At 40.2% G+C, this 23,409-nt stretch overlaps 1 protein-coding gene across 2 annotated transcripts in view; it reads left to right on the top strand.

Annotated features, from left to right (window-relative positions):
- Positions 1 to 23,409, top strand: part of lpp (LIM domain containing preferred translocation partner in lipoma) — a 182,329-nt gene that overhangs the window by 101,447 nt on the left and 57,473 nt on the right. For both annotated transcript variants that reach the window (XM_006790413.2, XM_006790414.2), the window contains one exon: positions 12,310 to 12,915. In XM_006790413.2, coding sequence (XP_006790476.1) covers positions 12,310 to 12,915 — 606 coding nt within the window. The remainder of the gene's footprint in view (positions 1 to 12,309; positions 12,916 to 23,409) is intronic.

Genomic DNA, 23,409 nt, shown 5'->3' with positions numbered 1-23,409 from the left:
ACGTGGATTAATGAATAAAAGTAACTTAAGGTCAAAACATTATCTGAACTGTCACTACCAATTTCTTCTTTGGGATAGGCTCCCAAGAAGATGGTTTAAGAACAAGTCAGGGCTAATAAGGTAGTCATACGTGCAACTATCTTCACTATCTTTCACCTGATTGCATTTGTGTAAAGCTGTTCTGCCTGTCCCATCGAAGCTGTTTATATATGTATATTTAGTACAGAAAATAAGCAAAAACAAATACAGTAGGTCCACATTAAAAGACAAGCTCAAGCCAATTTTAAATTTGCTGTAATTTTATGCAGTATTATGTGCTTTTATGTGTGCCCTATTTCTCCAACTGTCCCACACAGAAAAAGTGTTTTTATTTAAAAAGCTGGCAGGTACAGTATGTTTCATCTCTTTGGCTAACACTGTGTGAAATCCCAAATAGAAAGGCACCGTCACTCATCCGAAAAAGCCGCAGCGCTGCATTGTTCTGCTTGCGTTTCTTTTCTCATTGTCAGATATCCTGATGTCTCTATAATAAGTTGTCATGTCCATACAAAACAGATGAGCATTATTGAAGTGTGCTGACAGTTGAGCTAAAGTCGAGCGCTTGAAATGCTGCTGAGATGGATCTTACCACATGAGTGCCCTAAGGAGGCCTTACTTCACACTGTGCCAGTCAAGCCATACTGTGACGCTCCCATCTCTCAACAGGCAGAGCGTTGCGTCTGGCACTCACTGTCACAACATGGCAGAATGATAGGCTCGCGCTGCTTGCTCCCAAATCTCCCACTGATCGTGGCGTCTGCTGAGCGATCTCAGAAAATATAGACTATAGACCTCTGCGGCGGTACCTCGGCTCCTTGAGAGTGTGGTAGGGTTTATGACCTTTCCTCAGCTCCTCTTGTTAGGCTCAAACTCTGGAGGCATCTCATGGGAATTTGTATAATCCCCTCAGGTGTGCTGTTCATCCTTTCCACATTTAGTTGCTTTTGAGGTGCCAGAACAATAACAAATCAAATGCTATATTAATAAATGTGTCAGAATATTGTAAGAAACACAAGATCCGAAACATTAATTCTGTCATTGGGGGTGTTTGCGACTCTTCTGCTTCTGGATGCGGTCCAAAAATCTCTTATTTTCACTGTTTCATACTTTTCCGTGGCTCAGATTGGACTCTTTGCTTCATTTTTTCGTACGAGTGACGCCGTGAGCTAACCCACCCATTAATGATTATTCAAAAGTTGTAGCTGATTGGTGTAGAACACCATTGTTCAACCGTTTCTCAGCCTCAGGTTCAACCCCAGGGTCTGACTTGAGGTTTAGTCCAAATTCACCTCCCATCACCTCGCCGTTTCCTGACGTCTTCTTCTTTGTTTTGTTGCCCTTTACGTCTTTTAACTGTGACCACAGTGGCAAACTTTGCTCTAAACTTTCATTGAGGAACACTTACAATAGAGTATATGTAGTGACACTATAGTAGCAAAAAAGGTCAGTCAGAGTGAACGCGAGTAGCTGGCTGCTGTTATGCCTTTAAGGACAAATTGTAGCCAAACAAATGTGCGCTTTACACATAAGCAGTTCAAGTTGTGAGGACAAAATGTTTTTCTGCTCAGAGGTGACAGCTCAGTAATATTAGCCTCAGTTGTTTCCAGCTTGTGCCGCTGTCACTGGTCATGACACTGGTATGTATGCTAGCCAGCCTCTTATTCCTTATTAAAGGTCAAGGCTGTAGGCAACTATTTTTTGCAATGGATATTTTGCTCTTCGGGGCTCCGACACAGTGTGCAATTGTTCTCCAGCTCATCTCCCCGAGCTGATCGGACTGTATCGAGACGACGCTCCAGTGCTGTAATTATAGGGCTTCTTGGTGTCTAAGTTTTTCCTCTCAGTTTGTTTTATACACTGCAATTCTCTTTGATTGCTTTGCTGCAGTATGGAACAATGATGTCGCCACAGTGCCGGTGGCACCCATTGACCTTAAGGTCAATCTGGCAGCAGGTTCTGAATTTTGACAGGGGCAGCCAACTGTGGAGAGAGGCGCACGCCTTCAGGCGCTCTGTGTGTTCCGTCAATGTTCGTTAGTCAAATAAACTGTGTAGTATCACCCCTTTGTCTTTTATTAACAGGGTGAACCAATGACAAATTTACTTAGAGCCAGGAAGCTGTGACAGTGTGTGTAACCTGCCTCTTTACATCATCGAATACCAATGCTAAAAGGCTTACCGTCAACTGCTGTCATCGCGCATTATCTGTATACCCCATAACACGTGCGAGCTTACAGTACACAAGCGAGCGCGCGCGCAGCTTCTAAGACAGCCATCTCTGGGATTGATGACATCGACACACTGTAAGCGATGGACGTTTTCAACAGCCGAATATTTCTCCCGAAGCGGGAGAGGTCACAAGTGCACAAAGAGCTCATTACAGAGATGAGTCAGAGATGTGTGGTGAGAGGCTGGCCTGTAGTTCTGCAGGAGGTGAATGAAACAATTAGTTTCTGCTGTGCGAGAGCTACAAAACACACATTTCCCTCTTTTGTAAAGATAGCCTGCAGAAGTGCCACGATCGGTAACTTTTCACACAGTATTCCCGAAAATGATTTTTCAGTTGCATCAGTGAGTAATACGCCCTACTTTGTATGATGTTGTTACATCATCCTAGAAATATTACATACTTTCCCCCCTGAAACCTAGTTTTTTAAGGGATTACATAACCATGAATTTTGAAACATGGACTTAATGTTCAACTACAACGTCTCTAGGTTGTCTTGGTGGTAAGAGCATAGATTCTCCATGTCATGTCTTACAGCTGCCTGTATGTCTGTGTGCATTTCAAAAGTGTTTGTACAGGAGCTCCACAGACTGATATTAGTTACTGTAAATGGGAAAATAGAAAAGAAAACAGTTCCTTAACCTTAAAAATAGAAGTGTGGCTGTATTATATTAATCCAAATTTCATACAACACAGTAGGAATGCTGTCGTTTGAGAATCTCCATAAACTGCAAGTTGAATTTGTTTATTAGGATTACTGTTGTAAACACTTTTGCACATAAAAATGCATCACCAGATGATAATAATGTATTTTTTCTTGTTTGTTTCTTTTAATTATTGACTAAAGATAAAATGATAAATCATCTAGATTGCTAGGTCAGTTCACACCCCATATATTTGCTGTATGCCTTTATAAAAACATAGTTAACCCTCAGTCTAGGGCTGTGCGATATGACCAAAATCTCATATCCCGATATAAGACATCTATCGTCCCGATAACGATATAAATCACAAAAATTTTACATTTTCTGAAAATTCTGTGAATCTCGGGCAGCTCGACTTGCGTGAAGTGTTTCCAGCTGGGCCTGTACGGTGGCCCCTAGAGACAAAGCACGTACAAATTCCAAAACACTTGCAAACTCCAAAACACATGCAAACTCCAAAACACTTGCAAACTCCAAAACACATGCAAACTCCAAAACACTTGCAAACTCCAAAACACTTGCAAACTCCAAAACACTTGCAAACTCCAAAACACATGCAAACTCCAAAACACATGCAAACTCCAAAACACTTGCAAACTCCAAAACACATGCAAACTCCAAAACACATGCAAACTCCAAAACACTTGCAAACTCCAAAACACATGCAAACTCCAAAACACTTGCAAACTCCAAAACACATGCAAACTCCAAAACACTTGAAAACTCCAAAACACTTGCAAACTCCAAAACACTTGCAAACCCCAAAGCACATGCAAATTCCAAAACACAACGGAAGTGCTCCAGGACACTAGGGGCAGTGTTGAGCTCGATTTGCAAAATAAATGGCAAGTTTGTTTGTATGGGACGGTCTAGTCTCCGTTGACTAAAGACTAAAGTCATATCACTTTGGTAATGTAAATATAATATGGCCAATATTATAGTTATTATATTAATCATTATTAGCTATAACAGCAGTGAACATGAACTCTGTGTCAAATACTGAGCCTCAGTACAGATTCAAGTTGCAGTTATTTATATGTCATATCACATCTCATGTCATATCATCTTCACTCAAAGACAAGTATCTTTGACAGTGCATATATAGGTGTATCATATATAAGAGACAAATGTTGTTCCTTCAGTATGTTGGCATTACTAAATTTGGCTCATTGCTTACATACATGTGTAAAAAGAAATTGTATGAGCTGTGATAACTGTTTCTGATAAAATGAAGAGTAGACTGATATATTGAATATTCCTTTATTGGGTGAGAAAATCAGATCAGACCATGTCATAACTGCTTTAAGTCATACAGAATAGATATCAGAGCCTTAAACAGGCTGACTTCTGCTAAATGGGTCAAACTGGGCAGAAAGTATACAAACACATAACATCCTTATAGAATATGATGTAACACTATAGATCAACTTACCTCAGAATATATAAAGCATATAAACAATTACAGCAATATGATGCAACAAACACAGCAGTACTACTAATCCAAAATACTCAAAGCTTCATAGAACTGAAACAAACATTTATTTTTAGGTCTATTCTGCTGCTGATACACACTTTAGGTTTCTGAATATTAAACTTGTTGCTGCCTTTCATAGTGTGTAACTTGAAGGCCCTGAGTACTTTCTCCCACACTGAAAACACTGGGATGATAAAATTATTTGAACATTACCTAATAAGACTGATTCAGGACAGACAATTAGTTATGTTAAACTTTCCTAGCAGTCCTTCACAAACAGGGAACAGTCTGTCTATTCTCTCCATCTGTCAGCTGCTGCTGGCTCTTCCTCCTCCTCTTCCTCACACACTGCTGAGTTTGTCTTGGTGGATCATCAGGGGTGCAAAGCCTCACAGATGATGTGCAGCAGTGGGTCCCTCAGTCTGTCCTCACCCTGGACACTTGCAGTTGTCACACATGGAAATCAAATATGTAATAAGCTGCGGGATTCAAACACATAAATACATGTTCATACTTTTATTACACAATCAGAGAGAAAGAAAAAGAGAGAGAGTGCAGGACAGACAGACAGGTGACAGTCTCAGGTGTATACACTGCTACAAAACAGCACAAAAGGAGGAGGATTGTGTTATTACGAAACAAGAAGAGTTCCCAGATGGTACAGTGGACACATGTGTGACTCCTGTGATTAAAGCATCTTTCTTTCAGCTTAACGAGTGAACCGTCAGCTCGTTCAAACACATGTTAAAGTCCGTTTGGCTCAACACCACCGAACAGAAGCAGCAATATAACATAGCTAACATTAACAGTGCAGTGAATCCTGCTTGTGCCGTGATATTCAGGACTGCAAACCGAGCAGCATCACTGACTTTCAGCTTGTTGTGTTTGTGGATATATGACTGACTTTAATTATCCATAAAATCATCACATTCTCTGTAAGATTAAGGTCAACTATTGAACGGCGTATATTTTGAAGTAAAGGCTTTAAAACCAAGTTAGTACAAACATCGCTAATGTCACATAACTTTCCTGACATGTGGCCAACAGTAATGTTTTAATGTTCTTCATTATAAAAACATTTGTGCATAAATAAGTGACATAATATTCAGTACTTACTTCTGAAAGTTTACTCTTCGGTGGCTCCGGATCCGCCGTTTTTTTCGGCAAAATTATCCACACCACAGCTGCGCTATGAAATCTGGGATATGTTGGGCCATGAAGGCTACACCGACCCATCCTTAAAATTCAGGGAAATTAAGGACGCATTTGAGAGCCGCATTTCGAGCAGCCTTTGAATTGGGACAGCCTTCATCGTGTCGCTGTGACGTAATCGGCCTTAAAATGCGGCCTTTAAGGCCGCAGACCCCAAATCCGGTCATTGGTACTTCCTGGCTTGTGTAGTTACTAGGTAACAAAAGCTCAACACTGCCCCTAGCGTCCTGGAGCACTTCCGTTGTGTTTTGGAATTTGCATGTGCTTTGGGGTTTGCAAGTGTTTTGGAGTTTGCAAGTGTTTTGGAGTTTGCAAGTGTTTTGGAGTTTGCAAGTGTTTTGGAGTTTGTACGTGCTTTGTCTCTAGGGGCCACCGTAGGCCTGTGTACCTGGAGTCGAATGTTTTAACCGATGCACGAAACGATACATTTTTAGACATAAGTTGTAACGGCCGCCGTTTTCTTAGTGAGTATTTATTACACCGCGTGCTGCGGGGAAAAGCCTGTTCTAACGAGTCTAAAGTTTATTTTTTAGCACCTGACCTGACGGCTCTTTTATGCTTCTCATCCGTAAATACTCTGCATCTTTCACGTGATTCAGTTTATTTTGAAAAGTCTCAACAGGATCTTGAGCTTTATTGTGAAAGGTTTTTGTGGAAAATAAATAAGCGGACACGCGAGGGTTTTACCGTCGTTGTTGCTAACGACAACGCATAAAAACAGGCGCTTGTCCGTCCTTAGTGTGGTTATATTAAATATAAGAGAAAGAGAGAACTTTAAGAAATTAATATAGCCACTACAGTGACCATCAAAACGATGAAAAAATATTGCTGTAAACAGTTTATTTTGCGACACCACGAAACAAACGATAGCGTAAAATGAAACGATAGACGTTTTTATATCGTCGTCCGATATATATCGTTATATCAAACAGCCCTACCTCAGTCCATTAATCATTTAATCATTGTCTTTTAAACTGCTGCATGTCTGTTCAGACAGCTGTTCCTTTACAACATGCATGTGAATGATTATCTTCAATCACTGAAAGCTACTACGAGAATGTATTTATTTATATTAAAATGTACACATTAGCTGCTTACTTGCCAGGTTTTGAATGTGTAGACACAAGGATCTAATATTTAGAGCAAGTGCTTGGTTAATAATTCAGTTTTACAAAATTTTGCATAAATATTGTCCCCCTCATGGGCTTCAAACATAAATTTAAACATAATTTATGGAAAATCAGTATTAGAAAATGCTAATTAGAGTATATTGTCTATTATTTTTCATTGAAATCACTCATAGCCCTTTTTATTGGATCTGTGAATCTGATATTTTTACATTCATCTCTTCAGTGAGTAGGACCAGTTTTCACAACTCTAATAGAAATCAGGATTTCCGAAGAATATGCAAAAGGAAAATATAAACTAATATGTTCTTCAAATATTACTGCGATATAGAGCTGCATCTAATTCTGCAGCAATGCCACTGAACCATCGGAGACGAAAAAAGTTATCGAGATGGTTTTTAAGAAGCCAAACATCATACAGGGGGAAAAAACATGTACCAGAAAAAATGAATAAAAAATTCTTCATGTATGTAAATGTAAAAAGAAGGTTTATAATTAAGTATTTAAATAAATTGTTTAAAGAAAATAATTTCTCAGTTGGATTTAGTGTAGTGGTTTACACATTAACAAGCCTAGCAAGCGGTTCAGGACCGGGAGGATATGCACACTCCTCGGGGGTTGAATCTGGCGTGAAAATATGCCGAGTCAAATATGCGGAGCTGCCTGCTGTAGCGATGCCTTAAAAATAAGCAAGCAGCAGTCGTAGATGTTGTAAACACATTTGGCTGATGCCCCAATACTGTTTTATTTTTGCTGTTAATATGAGCAGCAGTAGTCGGCTTACTTTCTCAAAGGACACGAATATTGAATTCGTGTCTCAAAGTGATCAGTAACCAGTTGTAGTGGTAGTGTTTCAAGAGAAAAAGATGCGACACGATAAAGTTGATCAATTCAACATTTATTTCAGACGAGGATAGAAGCATTTTTGAAATATTCACTCGTAAAAGCGGGGCTCATTTGAAGGGGCGAAAGCAGAATTAGATATGCAGATAAACAATCCACAGAACAAAACATTCCCTAAATGTGTATATGTGTTATCTGCAAACAGAGTGAGATAGCCCAAAAGAGCTAGAGGTCTTGCCACGTTCCACAGACACATTATTTAATCATATTTAATATGCCTTATCTGGAACTATTTTAGGAAGAAAATTGATACCCCCAATTTCATGACTGTACTGTTAAATGTGCCTGTTGTGCCTGACTGTGGGGGGAAGATTAATGCACGCCTCAGTGTTGATTGGGAATTCTTCCATGGTCATAGTGTAACTGCTGAAAAGGACAGATGCAAATGGACAGCAGAGCCAAACGGGGGGAGCAGCTTCTTTGTACGAATGAGAGACAGAAAAAAAGTTGAGAGAAAAATATCCAAGGTCTTAGATGAGTCTGAAAAGATGCAGAACTTCTCTCTCTTTAGGGGTTTTCCCCAAGCTTGCCGAAAAGAAAAAAAAATAAATAAAAAATCCCCCACCCTCGTGGTTTGAAATGCAAAGTTAACAGTTTTACTCAGCCCCCCCTAAAGGCTTGTATAGTCTCTCCTAATCTTTTTTAATGTGTCAAAAGGCTTTCTTGAGAGTCTCTGTGAAATTTCACACTTAAGTTGTTTGCAAAGTCAGTCTGAATTACAGTGTAGAGTGAGGGTTAACTTTTCTGAAGGGGTCGGGGGAAACTTTTTAAAGTCTGTATGTTGTGTTTGTGTATGGCAGAAGGGGGAGGAGGGCGTGAGGGTGTTTAGAAATCAGTGATGCTGCTTGTATGTCCACACTCGGATGTGAAAAACAGGTGATATCATTTTTCAGCTTTAGTGGAATTTTAATTGTGATAATAAAATCCGAAATTTTATTTTAGTGAACAAAGCATTGGCAAGTTTTGATTTCTAATAGTGCATACTGTAATGTGCTCACATGCAGCTCTTTTGTATATCAAATTATCACCTCAGTACGACGGAGGTCTGTTTTTATATGCAACACCGGGATTTTGTGCAACAAAGAGAGGGCTTTGTGGTACTGCAGTGATTTACGCAAAAAGTAGTAAAAAGACATGAAAGAAATCTCTTTAAAAGGTTTCTCTAATGAAGAGGAAACAAAGCAAATGTTTTTGTCATGGTGGCCGTAATACTTTGATAAGCATTACTTCCAGATATGAACTAATGCTGTGCAAAAGTCTTGAGCCACCCCCCTTATTCTTTATCATTTGGTTGCAAGGAGCGACACTTTCTAAAAGGGATGTTGAGCAATAGTTCTCCAGGCTTTCTGCAGGTATTATATTTTTCTTCGTCTTTTTCACTCATTTTCAGTTCAGTCCTTGTACCTGCCCATTTTCAAACATTTGTTAAGCCACTTAACAGTGACCTATGAACCAAGGCACCTAACAGAAGGGAGGAACCAGTGTTGGGTTTACAGATAGCAGATAACTTAGAAACAAAATAACATATTTTAAATAGTATCTTTAAGCATTTTGTTACCAGCAGCCTGTTACAAAAACAAATAAATCAATAAATCCCTGCACCTATTTCTCATTTTCGTAGCAAAATATAAGGTCATGAGAGGTGGCTCAAGACTTTTGAACAATAATGTATGTTGGTTAGGCTCTTTTATATTTATATATATATATATATATATATCCATCATTTATCCATGATGACCAGGCCAAAATCATCGGGGGTCTCCTCCCGGTGGGACATGCCCAGAACAACTCACCTAGGAGGCATCATCAAGAAGGCATCCTAACGAGGTGCCCAAACCACCTTAACTGACACCTTTTGAGATGAAGAGGAGTCATGGCTCCACTCTGAGTCTCACCTAAATAACCGAGCTTTTCATCCTTTTATCCAAGACAAAGCACAGACATCTTTATATGCAGAAATATTTCCACAGTTTATACTTGAGATATTATTCTTTCACTCACCTTTCATTGCCAAAGGTGAGGGTCATCGACAGCTTTACTCCCCTCTCTTCCCTATGACCAACCTGGACAGCATCTTCATCCCTGCAGATGCTGCATCATGCTCTTTTACTAGAGAGCCAAGAATTTTAACACTATTTAACAAAAGCACAAAAACCCCCAAACATATTGCATACTGTGATAGTATGGGGTTAGCAGTGATAATCATCATCATCACTTCTGACATTATAGATCTTTAGTTGATTTACAGTGATGAGCCCAAGCATTATAACATTTTAATACAGGGTTATGTTATGATCTGAGTTATGTTACATGGCATAAGAGTCAGTTCTCATAGTGTGTTCATTTGGGAGAAAAGAGCAGGTGTAAACAGGAGCAGGTCTTTGGAGGATGTGCTGGAAAAAATCAGATCCATGCTGACTGCAGCTCGTAACTTCCAGGATTTTAAAGGATTTGCTGTTAATGTCTGGTTTCCTGAGACTCCTGGGAAACTTCACAGGCCATATAGGACACCAGGATTTGGTGGATCGAAACTGTTTTGATGGGACACGAAGGCCCAACAGCATAAGGCAGAGGTGGTGATAATTATGGCTTAATGAGCGGCTTTAATTGTAAAGCAAGCCTACACGAGACTGTGCTCTTCTAATTGAGTCAGTGTTCTGCAGTTTTATCCATTTTTGCTCAAAATAAATACTCTTTATAAATGTTACCAGCTAATAACATTCAGTATTATCAATACAAAGAGTCTCAGATCCTGCCTGTCAATCGCTTCCCTTCAATGCACTGATAGTGCCTCCGACTGGCCTCGTTAAGGTTGGCAGGTCAAAGACATCAAAAGAGTTCAGTCGATATGAAAATCTTTTACCCTGCACAGACTTTTCTTTCTGATTTGGTGCATTGAGCAGTTTCATCACCCTCAGAAAAGAGTGAATCCATTCTCTTAATGTAATTTGTGGAAAATGTACCATGACAGTGTAATTATTTTGAGGGGGCCAATTTGCATTTCCTTTGCCCGGCAAGCTGAATGTTACTGTAGGTTCTAAGGCCTTAAAGATAAATGAATAATCTAGAGTATTTAAAACCCATGAAACATTTAAATGAAGTAATTTCACTTCCTAAAGGGCATAGGGAAGATGTTTCCATACGTACTCAGACTCACTTTTTAAATAAACATCAGCTCTAATCACTGAGACAGATATCCTAGTGCGAGCAGGAAATATTTTCTGGATCCTTTAATGGTTCCTTAGGGGCTCCCCTCTGACTTAGATTAGATGGGATTTAGACAAAGTTGATGCTTTTACCAAAACTTGGAATTCTTTTTCATCTGTGGACATCATAAGGAGCATGGTACTGTATATGTTTCACTGATAGAATTGCTACATACGTGTAGCAGTGTGGGGAAAATGGCGTGTGACATTTCTGTGCAGCCGGCTTTGATCAACTTTGAAGGGAAATCGATTGGAGTTGTTGCTCTGCCCCATTTTAGAAGACATCTCATCAAACCGGGTTGCAAAGGGTCTAAAGACTACAAGTGTTCATTTTTGTTCCCTTAGTGCTGCAAATTTAGTAATTGACTCTGATTTTTGGCTTCAGGCAGTAACCTAATAAGGCCATCCAAGGTTAATGATAGACCCTTTTTAGACTGGCTGAATGTCTGACACCGATATGTAGTCGTGGTGAAAAACAATTATTACTTACATGAGAGACACTCGGGGCAGAAGCCTCTGACATATGAATGAAGTGTTGTTATTCTGCCTATTATTAGCTGCTATATTTCCTTCTAGTTTGGCTTGTAAATGGGACGTAGCCTTTGGACATCGGATCAAAACACCACAGTCGTTCAGGTGGAGAGAATCTCAGCTCCGGGTTGTGTTGTTGCTTTACAGGCATCTCTTCCCAGGAACGCCAGCGCCACAAATCTCTGTGATTTAAAATCTTTCCCGTCCAAGCAGCTGGAGTCAGCACAAGTGTCATTTGCCTTTGCCAATCTGCTGTCACGACGTCCTCTGCCAAACAATTTATCTCCACCCCGCCTGCTTTATTAGCCATAGATTATGGGTGGTCATGGACAGTGTAGAGCCTCTGCTGTCGAGGTAGCCGTATAATTGACTGTCGGGAAGCAGGGTGGATACTTATTGAGCGTAAACTACGCTGTCAGTGAAATGCTGTAGAATACATCTGTTGTATAATTTTGGCACTGAGCAGGATTTCATTTCAGTGCTTTTAGTTCATTTTACTTTCCAGTTAGCATCTTTTTTAGTCATGCTAGCACCCCAGCTGTGGACATGGCAGTCTTCTGTTTGCATGTAGCAAGAAGTCAGAACTGAAATATTTTTTCAGAGGATTTCTCTTAAATATTTTGGATATATGCATGGTGCTGAGGAGATTAAGTGTGGTTATCATTTGTCTGAATGTAACTGTGAGATGGGCAGTTTTAGAAAATTGCTATGCTACGCAAATTTTCAAAACGTGGTGTGGTATCAGGTTGTACTAGGATGGAAAACATGAGAGATTTGACATTTTAATATTAACATGTAATGTTGTTGTTTTTTAAATTGTTTCTTTATGTATAATATGTGTCTTTTAAAATGTCACTGAGCAGTACCGAAATTCTTTCTCTTTTCAGAATTCTGGATCCATGGCACCTTCAGCAGGCTCCACCCCGAACGCTCCCGTGACAGGTTACAAGCGTATGGTCATCCCAACCCAGCCTCCACTGACTGCCACCAAGAAGTCTACGCCCAAACCTCAAACTCCTGGGGGAGTCTCATCTACATCACCTTCTCCTTTAAGTCCTATGGCCAAGACTCCAACCCACATGGCTCCTCAGCCGGTTCCGGCCTCCTATGCTACAGCATCAACCCCAAGCCAGCCCACCTTCAATGTCCAAGTGAGGTCGGCTCAGCCTGGACCCCAGCATCCAGCCCCTGGTGGGCACAATTTCGGCCAGCAGCCCAATCGCAGCCCCGCGCAGGTGCAGTACATGCCCGCTCAGCCCAAAGGTCCTGACTTTGCTTATGGCCCGCCACAGCCTGGCTTCTCTCCAATGGCTCCGGGGCCATATCAAGAACAGCAGCATCCAGGTGCGCCACAAGTAAGTGGAATAAACTCTAGAAGACCTCAGGCAGTCCCAGCCCAAGGATACCAGCCTCCAGGCCCCAAGAAGACCTACATTACAGATGTGCCACCCAGCTTGGCTCCATACACTTCTAGTCCAACGATTCCACCAAAGGTAAGAACGTCATCATCATCATGCAGTCGTTGTTCATATTCTTGGATGTGGTAGTTTGAAAAGGCTTTAATCTTGTTATTGACATCAACTCGTCTAATATTTTCTGACACTTTATGCATCTAAGTTGATAGCTTTAGGTTAACCACTGTGGCAGCACAGTGTTTTAGCGGTTAGCTCTTTTCCTCACAGCCAGAAGGTCCTGGGTTTGAAGCTAGGCAGGAGGCACCCCCCCCCCCCCCCCCCCTTGTTTCTGTGGGTTTTCTCTGGGAGTTCCAGTTTCTGCCATAAAAATATGCCAACACACAAAACACAAAAGCAATTCTCATTCTAAAGAGTTTCACTTCCTGTTTAATAAGTAGAGTTGCCGAGCTGTCCTTTGAGAATTTTTTACGCATTTTTACGCTCAGCTGGGACGTTTAATCCCTCCAATGTGTTCTAGGTTTGTCCTGCAGCGTTAGGGTTAGATGTCCCTGGATTCCCTGACTTGGAGGTGTCCTTACTGGATGCTTGAACCACCTCAGTTTGCATTTGTCAAATGCATAGTTGCTCCTCTTGAAACCTCTGTGAACCTCTAAAGATATATCAAAAATGGGAAGAAAAGATTTCAGTCACTTAAATGAGAAATTGTGCTCTTTGAGTCACCAGGTGCCAATGGTTTAAAGTTGCAAAATCAAAAGATAAATCAAGAGCTCTGGTTATCTCTTAGATCACCTCATCATTCATTCCTCCCGTTGAAGTCCTCCTCCTTTTTATTGTCACGAAAATGACCCACAGGTATTTAAACTGCTTTGCTTGGGTCAGCAGCTCACTGACAGAACCTTTAGAAAGTGTTCACCCACATCCACTGAGCCTTGCAGGTCACAGCTAGACAGCAAGAGTCTGAAAAACACAGCCTGGTCTCATTCTCTCTCTATTGTAGCTTTCCAGTTATGTTTTATACAATTTAATAAAGGCAAAACCAGTGGGTGTGCAACAGTGCAGATCTCCGTACTGTAAACATCACTGTTATTTGTGTATTCATATTTGTGTGGAAGGTATGCATACATTTGTGCAACATTATTTGCCAAAGCAGTATGAAGCCATCTTTCATTGAAATTCTCTGAATAAAGTTATTTAAACCTGAACCTGTTGGGCTTTACACCATAATAGACAACTTGTACTTCAACAGTGTATCTACCAGCTGTGTTTTGTAAACCTAAGCTTGTACTTCACTGTAATAGTTATTTTTCCAGTTATTTGTGCCCAGCTGGAATGTGAATGTGTCAGTATGTAGTTTCCAAACATGTGCATGTTGTTAAGAGCTATTGTATGACTGTCCTTCAAGCTAAGAGCTTTTAAAAAACAGTCAAACATGGGAATCTTTAGACTGAATGATGATACGTGATATACATTTTTGTATTTTTTTCTAAGCCAACCTGTGGTATGGTGCAATCACTTTCTAGATTAACCTGTTTTATTTCAGTGCAAAAAATGTTTTTTTCTCTGCCAAGAACTGCTGTGCTTTTCAGAAAACTCAGTAAAACTATTCTACATATTTCTTTCTGATGTTTATGATGAAAACCTTTTCACTGGGTAAATCATTTGGTTTTGCGGGGCCTTCAGATCTAGGTTCAAATCCATAGTCAGTGTGTTACTTGCAGTAGAAGACTGTAGGCAAGAAATAAATGTTGGTTTACTTGGACACTTTATTTGGAGCATTTTCACCACTTTACCTGCCTTCAGACAGGTCTTTTCCACAGGGAACTGAAGTTGTTACACTCCACCACACTCAACTGACCAAAACACTGTTTTACCTCACAAAACACAGGAGTTGTCTGTCTACCGTTGCCTAAGTTGGTTAGTTTGTTTTACTGCGTGAGTTCAGTGTTTAATGGGTTGATTCCAGCCATCCAACTGTCCAAACATCCATCCATGGGCAGCAGTCCAAATCCCAGATCTCCCCGGCCACCTACTCCCCACCTGTCGAGGGGGGGGCATCAAAGTGTTCCCAAGCCAGCTGACTGAAGTAATCTTTCCAGTGTTTCCAGGGCCTGCTCTGTCCCTCTTCCCAGCAGAAAATATCCAAAACATCTCACCTAGGAGGTGCTCAGGAGGCGTCCTGCTTAGATGCACCAACCGTCTCAACTGGCTCCTTTCAATGTGGAGTATTAGTAGTTCTACTCTGAGCCACTGTCATGAATGACTAAGTTCTTCACCCTGACGGAGGAAATTCATTTCTGCCAATTGTATCCATACCTCATTCTCTCAGTCATGACCCAGAGCTTGTGGCCATAGGCGAGGGTAGGAATGCAGATTGATATCTGCATCAATATATCTCCCGGTCTACTAGTGTAGACTATTGTGGCTCAAGAGTTGAGCGTTCGTCTTGTAATCGGAAGGTTGCCGGTTCGTGCCCCGGCTCCGACAGTCTCGGTCGTTGTGTCCTTGGGCAAGACACTTCACCCGTTGCCTACTGGTGGTGGTCAGAGGGCCCAGTGGCACCAGTGTCCGGCAGCCTCGCCTCTGTCAGCGCGCCCCAGGGCGGCTGTGGCTACACTGTAGCTTGCCATCACCAGTGTGTGAATGTGTGTGTGAATGGGTGGATGACTGGTTGTGTAAAGTACTTTGGGGTCAAGTAAAGCGCTATACAAATACAGACCATTTACCATTTTAGTGTATGGATGTAGTTTCTGGTTTCTGGGTCAGCATTTTGAAGTCTCAGTTTTAGTTTTTTGGCAATGACCATGTTGTTTTATTTGTTTATTTGCTTATTTTGAGCCAGAAGTAGCCATATCTTCGAGGTTATTGTCTGACTCTAGTTTGGCTTGCATCCATAAAATTTCCAGGTGAAGCACAGACACAGATATGGGCTAATTAAATTGAGTAAAATTAAAATAAACGGTTAGAATTTCATTGACCAAAAGTGGACTTGACTGTCTATTAGTAGAATAAACGTTTAGAAAGCTCCATTAAAAATGCTTTGAAAGGTTCCAACAGCTCAGACAGAGTGAAGAGGTCAAGCTCAGTGACTCCAGTTAAGGTGAAGACTAACGGGTAGCCATCTGCTCAATCGCCATCAATTCCGATGAGTTATGAACAGAGACACTATCCAGAGAGACCAAAAAAACATTTTTATACCAGAATCTAAATGTTTGTTAATGCTCTGAAATCAGGCATTTTAATGCAGAAGCCTATGAGCACGTGTCTCTGTCTGTCTCTGTGCAAGAGACTCTCACCCAACAAGACCTAGAATTGGCTCTAGCCCCCCACAACCTTGGCTTGCTTAAATAGAAAGCAATGGATGGATGAACAGAAATAAATAAATAATATTTTAAAGGGAACAAGCAGACAATATAGTAAAAAACACAAGGCAAAGAATTGAGTACTAAACCTTTTTATAGATCTGTACATGACTGAAAAGAATAAAAACCCTCTGTTGTCCCATAGAATCTATGCCACAGAGACGAGCTATTCTAATCTCAACATATCCAGCCTTCGACAATCTCTGGAAAGTGGAAGACCCTTGAGTTTTCTTTAATTCAAGGATTTTATGATGGTTGAAAATACAAACTGGGCCTCCCAGCCTCTGGGAATAGCTCATCAAGGACTGTACTTTACTAAATACAAATTAGATTCAGCATTGCAGCAAGTATTTTAAAAATAAGTCTAATTATATTTGTTCAAAACAAAAGTCTACATTTTGCTTGAAAAGCTCACTGCGGTCCCAGTATGATGCATTATTAAAAAACAAAAGGTGGCGTTTATTACATTTGCGAGCATCTCTTTGATTTCAGATAAAAGCGAATCACTAATTTTACAGATATAGCTTGTGCACTGTATGTATATATTTGTCTTTCTTTCCCAAGGATATTCTGCAGCAGGATAATGGGCTGTGAGCCACCCCTCACCCCCACTCCTCCTGCTGTATTTGGATGCTGTGAAACACATCAGGAAACTTTAATGCTCCATATCCATGAATGAGCTGTAAATGAGTGATCAAATCTGAGCCGAACCTCCTCTAAAACATGTGCATCCAAACCTTTAATCTAATCATTTTGTTTTCTCACTTGTGTCCAGAATAGCAGCGTTTTAATGCCAAAGCAGTGCAGGGACATCACAAAAGGCAGATTAGAATGAAAGCAGACTCTGTCAACTTTGCCTTTATGATCATCTCTCTGCTCGACCCAGTGTCGTGACATGTTCATAACCTTATACAAACACTCATAAATTGACTTAAAGTTAGTCTTTTAATCTGTTGTGTAAATAACCCAAAGCCCAGTCATATAAAATGAACTATTTACATTTTTTGTCATAATTATCAAAAGCCATCTGAAGTCACTGAGAGCTAATGGTGATTTTATGCAACCCGGGACTTTCTCAGTAGGGGGTATGTGACTTTGATTGAGGACTTTATTAAAGAGATCATTTTGCATAATTGAGGGTATTCATAGAAGGTCAGTTTCATCAGAAGTCGAAGAGAAAATCCTTGGATGAAATTCTATGATCTAGACTAGTTCTGATTAGCTCGTCTGCTCTGCCCCTGGCGTCACCCCACGTCACCCTCAGCTTGCCTACGCCCAATCTCCCAACCTACCCTTACTCACCTGTAAAGTGAAGGTGTGAGAAGAGCTCCTCGAATCAACACACTTCAGCGGCACTTAATTACCTAAATCCACTAGTGTTTGATCTCAAACAGATTTCATGGCTGCCGGTTAATGTACCATTTTCCGCGATTCTCTCAGTGTTTCCAGTTGTTGGAGCAAAGCTGAGCTGGATGATGCCCTGTGTCTTTGCTAAGCTTGAGTGACGTTTGACAGGAGAGGATTATTTTGCACTGCTCAGTCCCCGCAGCCAGTTAAAGCCCCCTCGAAGGTCAATGATGGTTTCAACTGTCAAACATGTTTAAAGAGCTTGACGTATTTCTGCCTTCCAGTTCTGGCCACGTTGACTTTTGACCTGCCCGACAACATTTGCATATGGCGCCATCAGGACATGTCCAGAGAAACCTTTATAGCCGCGTAATCGGGTACGAATCATCTCCCGAAACTGTGCTTTTAACCTTTAAACCGATCCAGGTGAAAGTCGATCAAAAGTTAAGCAATTCAGTTGCAATAGAAACATTAATTAGGACATTTTTGACATTACGTTATCTCATGGATTTTGTATTTAAGTATTCCTGATTTTAATATAACTACGGTGTTTAAGAGAGTGGCTAATAAAGAAAAAAATACTTTCAAGGCTAATCAAACAGTCATTAAAATGGAAAGTGCAGAATGGTTTTAAACTTTTGTGCAGATCGAGCAAAGTAAAAAACAGCTTCTGTCTGAGGTGGAATAAAGAGGATTCATCACGAGCTTTAGACAAAAGGCAGTAAGCGTATAAGGTCAGTGATACAAGAAGTATAAAAAAGTAAAGAACTTTAAAGCATTCAAAAAAGACCAGAAGTCAAAAGATGTTTTTAGATCCCACATTTTTTGTTCAACCGTGCTGAATAATGCCCAAACTTTTATGAGAAATGTTAATAATGAAAGTGCTGACATCAGCACGAATCATTTTTAGGAACTAATTGCTCCCTGGAAGTCCCGTTATGACAACTTGGACTAGTTTTTTTTCAGAATTTTTTTTATACTTAAGTGAAGAGAGAAACCTGAAAGGGGCCTTCCTCTTTTGTTTGTTAATTAACCCCCCTCCTTGAAGGGAGATCTTGGAGTCCTTTAACATTATCACTGCACCTCATTCTCGTGGGAGAACTTAGTCAGAATTTAAGTAATGCATCGCTGGCTGCACAGACTGTACATTTACAATCACAATGGAAGATTATATGATATATAGCAACATAAATGTAAATATCGCATCACAGTGCTGCATTTTAAAAGTCCCGCAGAGTTGATTCTGTTCATCTGGACATCACTCATCCAAGTGACTTCTCAGTCTGCTTCTTATTTCTCCTTTTGCAAACACAATGTTGGCACATTTATGAGACTGAAGAAGTCCCATTAATATGTGGAAACGTTTCTCTCACAGAAAAAGCTGCGTATAGATAACCAGAATGAACTATTTGGGATTTCCTTACCTGGGTACCGTCATCGGGGGGCATTTTAGAAAATGTGTGAAAAAACCGATGATGTGTGCTTGCGGTGGTGTCGCTGGCTCCTGCTACAAGAAAAAAAGGAAGTGATAACAGACCAAGACCTTGTTTGTGAAGTGAGTCTGAGCCTTAAAAACAATGAAAACCTTTCACGTGTGCTTCTTTGTTTTCTGATGTCAGATGACTGTAATCTGTCATCTAACTGATTGTTACCATGAAAAAGTTAACTAAAGAACTTTCCTTGTTATGCTGGAAAAAATGAGCTCTGGTTACCTGTAGCTTACCTGTAAATCGTCTTTGTTGTTGCTTTTTGGTTGTGTAGGACCTTAGTTCTCAGAGGTAGGTTTGCATGGTAGAGATAATTATATTTGTGCATGTGTGAACACTTGCTTGTTTACATCACATGCGATGTTGTCTCTTCAGGAGATGACCCTAGCTGCCCTAAATTTAAGAACCATGTGCAGATCTTAAAAAAGCCAGCAGACTCTGAGTGCCGGGTTACCAGCTCGGCTGCAGAGAGAATTCAGCGCCTGGTGCAGGGTTACCACCATGTGTAACTACAAAGCGAGAGCCAAAGGCTTCGATGAGATGAAGACATGTTATCTGTAACCCTGTGATCTTCTCTGCATGTAGATGCACCTTGAAACAAATTGCACTGTGTTCTGTACCAAATATGTACTGGCAGGCAGACGGCTCCATATTTCTTATTGTACTGACAATTTGTGCTTAGCATCTATGCGCTGGCCTCATTAAAAACATGGATTTTTCTCACATCAGGTCAGTGATCGTGTCACATATACACATCTACTGTCCTTTTTGTCTGTTTTCATTTCCTTCACAGCTTCATGGAGCCTTTACATAGAAAGCTCATCCACATATTTTTATGTGTTTTTCTTCAGTCTACAGAATCTCCCTCCGGCTACATGGGAATGAAATAAATACTCCTTAGAATTCCTTAAAGCTGCCGTCTATTTTTACTTAACCATAAAGTCTTAACATCAGAAAAAGCAGCCTTAAATTCTCGCTCTGTACCTCAACACATTTATGTGTTTTCTATTCAAACGCCACGATACTTAAGGACACAATCGCATCTATTTCTGTAAAAACGGGGTTTTTTTCTGCTATATTAATTTACAGTGGTGCTTTCAGAAGAACGATGCCACTAAAATAAGCCTTTATGTGTGAATCCGAGTGCGTTTGTGCAGGTAATGAATCTGAAAGTATAATTAGAACATTTTCCATGTAGTTTCTCAGTCTTATTGTCTTGACGGCACAATTAAAAACAAAATGAGTTATGATTTTGAAAAAGCACACCCACGCATATCTAAGTATGAATACTCCAATTACACCTGTGAGCTGCTTTGCCCTTTCAACTGTTTTTTTCCCCCCATGTTTTAAAAAGGCAAGATTACACATAAAAGCTGCTTTTCTTTAATAGTAGTCTGTGAGCTTTAGTCCGGCAGTTAATGGTGCTTACTGCTACGTGTTCACGGCACCAAGACGACAGGGAACTTGTCCGTGCTTTTAATAGCAATTTGCAGTAGTAATTTGCAGAGTAGTTCAATATTATAAACTTGGATTCATGTTTACTTGCTAGAAATCATCATATTTGCCTTTGCTGGCACGTTGATGTGTTTCTTACGCATTGCCAAATGAGTAGAAACGCATAAAATAAGAACAGACCGGAGCTGTCTTAAAATCCACTGGCGAGACGAAATCTTGTGACAGATGAAAACATCGCATCTCTGTGTGCATAAAAAACATCTTTCCATCATGTTTTCCACTTTTTTGTCAGAGGCAACGTTTCAGTTAAAATGTATCTGTGCTGACGAGATTTAATGGCAGAGGATGGAGAATTGGCACCACCAGCATTTTATCTCGACAAACCAAACCCCCGATGTCTGCCGTTAGTAAAGGAAGAAATGAGCATTAATTTGTTTTTTCTTAGGATTTTTTTTGAAGTTCGTTGAATTCAGTTAGTTGAAATTGTGATGAAAATCTCGCTACTTAAAGATTACAGCGTCCAAGAGTGGCATATTGTGTCTTATCTTTCTGAATCTGGATGCAAAAAGAAGTTGGATTGTACAGAAGTCGAGGAAAAACAAAATAAACATTGCACTTTTTGACTGACTCATGACCTCATTAAACACTTAACGCCTTACTGTATAAAACATAATGATTGCTATGTTTAACACTGTGGTTTTTATTAGCGTCAAGAAGCAGGATAAAGGAGGGTGTGCTTTGTGCTACCGTCACAATAGGGAAAACAGTGGTTTGGCACCGCGGCATGTGATCTGCAACTTGTAAACTCATTGCTTTTGAAATGGTTCCAAACTGGTTGATTCCTGCACAAATGGGGCTGTACTACAAAATGATTTAGATACTTGCTTTTATATAACCACAGTAACATGAAGTCCGTATGGGACATAAATGCATCGCAGACAAGACGCAGTCCTTGGAGCAGACTGACCCAGATCGATTGAAGCGTGTCAGCAATTCGTCTACCTTTGTAAATCGTAGTAACTGTGAACCTTCACAAACAGTGGAGGATGTCACTATGGCTACAGCCATCTTTTATATACAGTCTTTGGTAACCACACTAATACTGCACAGCTCACAGGAAATTCCACATTGCTCTGCTCCCTTTCGCAAAAATGATGATCTGTGCATTTTGCTGCCTTTCTAGTCATTCATGTAAATATGGAAACATCTTCTATATAGCTCATTGGTTGGTGGTGAGCTCTTTTAAGAAGTGCCTCCTTCCATGTGTAGAATACCACAGCAGCAGGTCAGTCGAGGTGGAGGCCCTTGGAAACAGCAGTAAATATAACTACAATATACACATAAACTAAGAGCTGCAACAGGCATTGACTAGGGATGCACTTGACATTTCATCAATTTAAAGTTTTTAAAGTATTCTGTGCTTTCTGAAGAAATATAAGTTGCTGGGAGGAAATGTAAGGGTGTGTAAGATAAATCTTTAAACAAAACTGGTATCAATAAACATTTACACAGCAGATATTTCAGGCAGTGTAAGGCCTACTTCATTTTAATAACTAAATCTAAAAATAAAGACTGTTATAGTCATTTAAATATGAGGCTGTGCAGGACTTTGTCACATACTGCTGAAAAAAGCCACATGAGGTACTTACATCCTCTCACCCTTTAAGCTAATGTCAGTTTGGAATATTAAATCTTTGGCCTCGTATCGGTTGACTGACTTGTGCCTTGTAACTATGCAGCACACATTCTTGTCTGTCATATCATCAGAAGTCATTACACCTCTAATGCAGGTCAGATCGTGCGACAAGGATCAGCTGTATTCCCCGTAGCATTGCAGAGGTACAAGCTACTGTATGTAATTACTGCTGTGCCTCCGACGTGTTGCTGGCACAGTGTGCAGCGGTGGTCCACTCAGGATTTTCTTACCGAATGCTTCGCAGACTAAAGGTCAGTCCGGTGGATCTGACCCGAGGTCAGCGATTTATGGCGGATCTCCTTATGGTTCACTTTCTTGCCAACACATTCGAAAGCTTCCTCTCAGTTACTGCTTCTAGGTTTAAAACAGGTGTGTAACAACACAGAGGAACTGGGCCAATTAAGGTTAATAGAGATGCTGCGCTATGAATAAATGCATGAGACAATATTGAAAACTGATTACCTAAGTGATGTTTTACTACCACAGCTCTTCAAAATCAGAGTAGCTGCTGAAGTATGGGAGTTCTGACTTTTGTTTTAAATTGGAATGCCTTTACAGATGACTAATAAATAAAATAATGATAAAGTAGTGAAGACTTTTAATTGTGCCCTAAAACTACAGCTGTCCGAAGGTATACGAAACCACCTGCTGGAAAGTAAAAAGGAACATCCTGAGAGTTTTTAACCACAGCTACTCCTTGATAATAATTATAAAGAGAACTTATAATCATAACAGGTCACTAAAGATTTAAAACAATACTTTTATTTAGTATCTACTATCTACTAATTGGTTAGTAGTTCCTTACATGATCCACATGGTCCATCGGTATGGCAAGGATAATGGCGGGTTATGTGCAATATGTGTACACATTTTTGAAAGACATAGGCTTTGATTGGATCTTAATTATCAAATTCCAATCACTACATTGTTTTACAGTCAAGTGGCTTGCAAACCTAGAGAAGTACTGTAGAGGAAGTCTTGATTTTAAGTGTTTCTTTGCAAGATCACTGAAGTATTCCACATATACAAACTCTGATTTACAACAGATAAAACCATTAAAAATGGATTCCTGTAGAAAATATAATAGGGTCATAAATGACCCTATCTGATTGCTAAATAGCTGGGTTTCTTGCAATTAAACACAATTTTATAGCATTACTAAATCAACAAAGTTTCCTGGCAGATTATCGCTATAACTATAAGTGAGCATATGGCCACTGTAAGCCTA

The sequence above is a fragment of the Neolamprologus brichardi genome, chromosome 23 (assembly GCF_056152115.1).
Source record: "Neolamprologus brichardi isolate AB-2024 chromosome 23, ASM5615211v1, whole genome shotgun sequence".
NCBI lineage: Eukaryota > Metazoa > Chordata > Actinopteri > Cichliformes > Cichlidae > Neolamprologus > Neolamprologus brichardi.
Note: the sequence above shows the minus strand (reverse complement) of the source record. Positions and strands in the feature narration are given on the sequence as shown.